The sequence below is a fragment of the Camarhynchus parvulus genome, chromosome 6 (genome assembly GCF_901933205.1).
Source record: "Camarhynchus parvulus chromosome 6, STF_HiC, whole genome shotgun sequence".
Taxonomy (NCBI): domain Eukaryota; kingdom Metazoa; phylum Chordata; class Aves; order Passeriformes; family Thraupidae; genus Camarhynchus; species Camarhynchus parvulus.
Window position 1 is genome coordinate 19,197,738 of NC_044576.1, and position 6,618 is coordinate 19,204,355.

Consider the following 6,618-nt stretch of genomic DNA (forward strand, 5'->3'; position numbering starts at 1 on the left):
TGCAGGGAGTATGTAATTTACTTTATTTTAGAAGTGCTTCACAAATCTTTATGGAAGGCATTTCTTAATTTATTTATTGATCTTTTTACTAGTGATTCAACATCAAGAAAAATTGTGACTGAGCCTGCTAAATTTAAATTAGACCATATTTAATTTAAAGATTATTAGCAAGGAGCTCTGTAAAATGAATTGGTTCTTAAGTATATAGTTATTACTTACTTGTCATAAAACAACAATCAGTTTGTGCAGGGTAAGTCAATTTGTGTTTCATTGAGTCCCAAGGAAAGTATTCTCGTTGCAGTGGCAGTGTAGCTGTACTGTAGTGTAGTGGCTATAGGTTATCTGTCCAGTGAAGTGAACTGAGATTTTTGGTGTGATTTTGACTGTTTCAGATTCAGAAAGTGTGCAACAAAAAACTCTGGGAAAGATACACACACAGAAGGAAAGAGGTCTCTGAAGAGAACCATAACCATGCCAATGAAAGGATGTTGTTTCATGGTGAGAATTTGAAATGTACTTTATGAACTTATTTCATCAGCAGCATTCTATTGGAGGGTTTCTAGTGCCTCAAACAAAGTAAATTTCCTCAGTGGAAGTAGGTTCCAGGTTTTACATTAGTTTTTTATGAACAAGTGTTTGTGTATTCACAAGGGATGATATAATGTACTGTATTGTTCTTCTGAAATTTCCATCTCCTTGTCTCTCCCCAAAGGAGACTTCAAAGATCTAAGTGAAAACATTTCAGTAGTTATGAATGAAGAATTAATTAGTGTGCCTCCTCGAGTCTGTTTTGTCAGCTGTATGACCAAAATGATTAAAGGTCAAGCTTTATTCTGTTAAGGATTGTTTTGGGGCGGGATTTTTTTTGTTTGTTTTCTTGGTTTTATAAGTCGATACGTTTGTTTTGTTAAGCATTCCAAAGATAGCCTATCATTAGCAAGGTAAAGCCAGTTGAAGTCTTTCCTGTACACAAATACAGAGTTTGTCCTGGTGAGCAAAGTTCGCAGTGCATGTTCATAAGGAAGGCCACATAGTTCCCAACACACTGGGAATGAGTGAGTGAATTGTGACACATACAAAAACGTGTGTACTGTATTTTCAGTGTTTTACTTCCTTTCTCTTAGGCTCCCCGTTTGTGAATGCAATCATTCACAAAGGCTTTGATGAGAGACATGCCTATATAGGTGGCATGTTTGGAGCTGGGATTTATTTTGCTGAAAATTCTTCCAAAAGCAATCAGTATGTGTATGGAATTGGAGGTGGCACTGGATGTCCAATCCACAAAGACAGATCTTGCTATGTTTGCCACAGGTAAGTCTCTTGAAAGAATCTGATTTTGCTTTTGTATATTGTGTCCTAGACTATCAATGCAGCAGTCTCTCTCTGAAGAGAGATTTGCTTGCTAACCAGACCTTCTCAGTACTCTCTGTGTTCTGGGCCTAATAGAAACTTTCAGAAAACTTTTGACATTTCAAAGTCCTAAAGAACCTTCAACCATGCTAATGCATTTAACCACATCTTTGCCCTTAACTTAGTGTAAAAATCAGTACAGACTTAGGAAGCCAGAGAATGAAGAGGATCTGCTAGATGCTTACATGAAAGATGCAATATGAGAGTTTAGTTCATTGTCTGTTACAGAGGAAGGAGGAATTTGGAGATACTCAGATGCAGTATTTCTTAGAGGAGGATGTACAGTCAACACTCACATCACCGCTTTTTCACACACTGAAACAGAGATGTGGATTTGTGGATTCTGCCACTAACTGACTTCTTGAATTCACTTTTCAACAAGAACACCTGTTACCAAGCCCATCAGTTCAGAATAAACTCTTAGGTCATGGAGTCAGTTTTGATGGTGGCAGTCATTTCAACCAGCAGAATATTTAGTGTTTATGTACATCCTGTTTTACATTGGTATACAAGGATAAAGTCATCCTTTCAGTATCCTTCTTTGAGTCTCTCCCCCTTTTCATGTTGCTTACTCTTTTGTGGGACTCTCAAATAATGAGGATCATCTTCCAGAGTTACAGAGGATGTCAGAGTCTCATCATGCTTTTTAAAGTTTTGAATAAGAAGGGATTTTTAATTTGTCTTCTGCAAAGAGTGAGAAAAGCAAAAGTTTTGGCAGAGTGAGGTGATACGTAACTTTGGTCTATAAAAATGCCAGAATTGCATTGTCATTGGAGTAGGTACATGTATACAGAAATAAGAGCCCTTGTTGAGTCTTTTAATAGTGAAAATAGCATAACAAACTGACAAATGCTAGTCTGAGGTATTTTGCGTTGACCTAGAGTTTGCCTTGGCCTTGATGTTGACTTGGCTGTTGGATACAAATCTAACATTAGAACATTTGTGAATTATGTTGCCAGGATGAGTCACGGGGGGAGGTGATAAAAAACTTTTTCCTAAAAAGCCCAAAAAAATGAAAATAAATAACAGGCAAAGAAAAGGTTGTGGCAATCTCTGAGTACATTGTTAAGCATGCTGTTTCTAGTAACTAAGATAAACATTTTTCCATATTACTACCAACGTTTTCCTTGGGCTAGAGCTTTCCAAAGTGAGCGCAACTTTTGTTCAGCAGAACAGAACCTGAGAAATTTATGAACTGTGAAAGCTGACTGAAGTGGCTTCAAGGTTCAGAGCACTGTGTATTTATGGTCCTTTTTCCCTTTCAACATAGGCAGTTGCTCTTCTGTCGTGTAACATTGGGCAAGTCCTTCCTGCAGTTCAGTGCCATGAAAATGGCTCATTCTCCCCCAGGACATCACTCAGTGACTGGGCGGCCCAGTGTCAATGGACTGGCATTGGCAGAATATGTCATTTACAGAGGAGAGCAGGTAAAGAGATTTTGGGTTGGTTTTACAGACTTTCTTTTGTCTTTTCAAAGGCATGGCATGATTGGGGTTTTTTTCCCCTAGGTTTGTGGGTGCTAGGGCTTAATTTTGTTTTAGAGCAAACTCCAGCTGTGGTTGCAGGTGAAATGTTTTGCCCTTTTATTGACATTTTGCCCTTTTTTCCTTTGGTGTTAATTTTTTCTCCTCCTTAACAAACATTATTCATTCATCCAGAGAATCAAATAATAATAAACAATGTGTTTGTCACTCTTCTAGGCTTATCCAGAATACTTGATTACTTACCAGATTATGAAACCTGAAGCCACCGCTGAAGCTTAAGACGAGTTACTTGTGGGAAACCATCAGAGTCTGGATGTGAAGATAGCAATGGCTGCCATCCCAAAAATAACAACTTTTTGTTGAAAAACTTCCCATTCCCAGGTGGTGTGGTAGCAAATGTGAACAAAATATACCAGTTTTGACTTGATAAAGCTTTAATAATGTACAGTATGTTTTTCTAAAATTTCAGAAATGTCCTCTTTTTCAGCACTTTAACAGATACCATTCCAGGCATAAACTGGGGTTTGGCTGTACTAAATTATAAACAAAAATTAACTTGAAACAATGGTTTTATACAATACTGCATTGAAACCTAGCAGAAATTGTAATGGTCTATACAGGAACTCATTTTACTAATATTGTGTTCTTTAAAACACTGCATTTACACTGAAAACGTTTTCATTTGTAAAACTGTAAATAAGAGCTTTTGTACTAGCCTGGTATTTATTTACATTGCTTTGTAATATAAGTGTTTTAGAACTGCAATCTTGTACAAAATGTTCTTTCCAGATGTTGGTTTGTTCATCTGTGTTTTCTCATGCGAGATAGATTTGAAAAGTCAGTTTTTTTCAGGTTTTATCACTTAATTGTGAGGGAGAAAGCAAATTTTATCTGAAGAGGTTTAGAAAGATCCAACTTTAGATTAAATCCACAAATTTTTGTTCTGTATTTTTATTTATGAAATATACATTCCTGAGAATGATGGTCAATGAAAGTAGAATGTTCCAGAAAAATACTAAAGTGATTTTCCACCTACTTCCTAGAGTTGCATATTTTATTTCTGTAAAATGCCTTTTGAAGTTTTTTATTTAACTATAGGTATAGTTAACCTGTATCCTCACTTCAAGGCTAGTAGACCTTGCAAGTTACAGTTTTAGTAAATTATTTTCTTTGAATGTAGATGGAAAATTAACCTCAAGAAGTTCTTTCTTGAGTTTCTCTTGCTTACATTTAAGCCAGGAAGTTAAATAGTTTATTCCTAATATGAGGGCAAACAACTTAGCCTTTTTTGTATGCTTTTTTTGGTAGATTAATCTACCTGTTTGTGCCCTCAGAATATGAGCATTGCAAGGTGGAAATGTTAAAAGCCATCCTCTCATCTCCTGTGTCTCGTCCATGTTAACATTCAAGCTGTGGTTGAAGCAGGTGTGTAGGAGTGTGTTTGTCTGCTTTCAGCTGTGTGGAACTGCTGGGGCTGCACCTTCTGCTCACAGCTCAGCCAGCTGGGAGGGGAGGAGCAGCTCAGCCACAGCAGCTGCTGCCTTTGGCAGCCCTGCTGAGGCCCCTTGGACAGGGGAAGAGTGCAGAAGGTACAGCCCCTGCCCAGGTGTCACTGGGGGTTCCTGGTTCCACCCGCTCCGTCAGCGCTGTCATAGTTCTCGTGTGTATTCTGCTTTCCTGCCATCTGCAGTTTTTACCTACATATTTCAAAAATATGTAAATACAAATTATAAGTTACTTGGGGTTAAAGTGGGTAGGAGTATATTTTAGTTGTTTAATATTTCTACATACAGAACACTGTCCCAGAAGACAATTTGTTTGCAGGGCATGTTATCTTACCATGGTTTTAAATGTAGTAACTGATCAAGATAATGAAATCCTCTTGCTGATGTGGTGGTTATGTGATTATGCTCTATGTAAAATGTATTGAACCTTACCCAGTTATGTGAGGAAACTGAATAAGATTGCAGAATTCTTGCAGAAGGTAATATTGGCTATGAATAAAAAAGGCTTTGATTTTTAGGTACTTTCTCCCAGCATGTTGCCTGTTCCTTAGGTATAGTAATGCTGGAATTTGTGTTCATGCAAAATCTGTTAATTATGTTTAAAACTTTTTTGTTATTGCTAAAATGCTTCATTCTGTATGAATGATCACCTGATGTCTTGTAAAATATTGTGGTATGATAGCATTTTAAGTGGTACCACAATGTTGGTTTTGTCTGTTTGGGGATTTTTTGAGCTGTTTTTTTGCATGACATACCTTGCACTCTGAAGATGGAAGCTGTAATGATTTGATAATACTGACTGTTGAGGTGAACCTTTAATCCCTTGTGCAATTAGTTCTGCTTTACTCATCTTGAAGTGTCTTTACATGTACTGTATGACATTCCATATCCATTTAACACTAAATAAATTTAATTCACTGGTTTTCTGGTAGCTTGGGAGTAATTACAGACGTAGTATGTTAACCCATTGTTTTAAATGTAAGCATGCACAATGCTGTAACAAACTGCATCACTGGAGGCAAAATTAATTACATTGAGTAGAAGAGCTTTTAATGTGGATGAAAACTTGTAAATACTGTGAAAACGTGTAGTTTGATATATGGCTAACTAACAGCTTTAGCTAGTAGTGAAAATGTTTTAGTAATAAACCCAGAAGTCAGCTACAATTTGTGCACTTCGAACTCCATTATGTGGTCCAGAACTGAGAAAGAAAAATTGCTTACATTGGTTTGGTAAAATGAAAAGTAACCTGAAGAGTCTTACCTTTCAGATAACTGCATGGGTGTGATACATACCTGAGCAACAACAGAAGGAACTGTTTAAATCACTGGTAGTATTGCAATAAGTAAGTAATTTTATTTCAATAGGACCATTTATATGGTGGTAGGTTTCCAAAACCAGGTTTGTATAGAAGACTTTAGTAGACGTGAGCACTAGAGGGCAGGAAAGCAAATGTTTTCTAAGATCAATGGTAATGAAAATCATTAAAGGGTCTTGGGAACATAACTTCTGATAAAATTGCTTCTGAAAATTCCACCTATCTGGGTTGTAAAAAATCAACTTTCCATCTACATTAGATTTGGTTTTGTTTAATTAAATAATTAGTATAAAAATAAATTATGCAACTAAGCAATTTGGAAAGATTAGGATCTTTTCTTAAAAAATTTGCTCAGAAGCTAAACTTTAGTTCTTAGAAATCAAAAAACATTCAGCCACACTCTTCTATCTTATATTATTGAAAAAGTTGATTACCCATACAGTACATGTTACAGAGGTATGTTGCCACTCATTTAGAATGCAAATGACAAAGTGTAAAGGAATTGCCACTGTCCTTTCTGCCCTGAACTTGCTCCTTAGCCATGTGTGTGTGTCTGTGCATACACATACACTTGCTCAGTCTCTGAAGGAAAATTTAAAAGAAGTTTTGAAGGTGTATTTTCCTGCAGAACATCATTGTCAGTGCAAGTGCTGCAGCCTGGGAGCCATGTCCCCTTCTTTGGCCCATCTTCTGAACTTAAAATGGATTTTCTCTTTCACTGGAAACAGCCCCATGGGTGGCTTTCCTTTTACCTTCCAGTTTAAAAAAATAGACTTGATTGGTATTGAGCTGAAGGCTGCTTTCTTGCCTTCAATGACCTGGCAGTGAGACTGACTGAGGCCTGCCCCTCTGGTTCTTGGAGCTGTGCTTAAGTTGCAGAAGGAGGTGGAGGTTGTACTAC

General features: G+C 37.1%; 1 protein-coding gene across 1 annotated transcript in view; it reads left to right on the top strand.

Moving 5' to 3' along the window:
• The window catches only part of TNKS2 (tankyrase 2), a 29,078-nt gene extending 23,622 nt beyond the window's left edge, over positions 1-5,456 (top strand). Inside the window, exons 24-27 of the mRNA XM_030950927.1 lie at positions 393-498; positions 1,125-1,311; positions 2,681-2,837; positions 3,111-5,456. Of these exons, the coding sequence (XP_030806787.1) occupies positions 393-498; positions 1,125-1,311; positions 2,681-2,837; positions 3,111-3,173 (513 nt within the window). The 3' untranslated portion in view covers positions 3,174-5,456. The remainder of the gene's footprint in view (positions 1-392; positions 499-1,124; positions 1,312-2,680; positions 2,838-3,110) is intronic.
• The last annotated feature ends 1,162 nt before the right edge of the window (positions 5,457-6,618 follow it).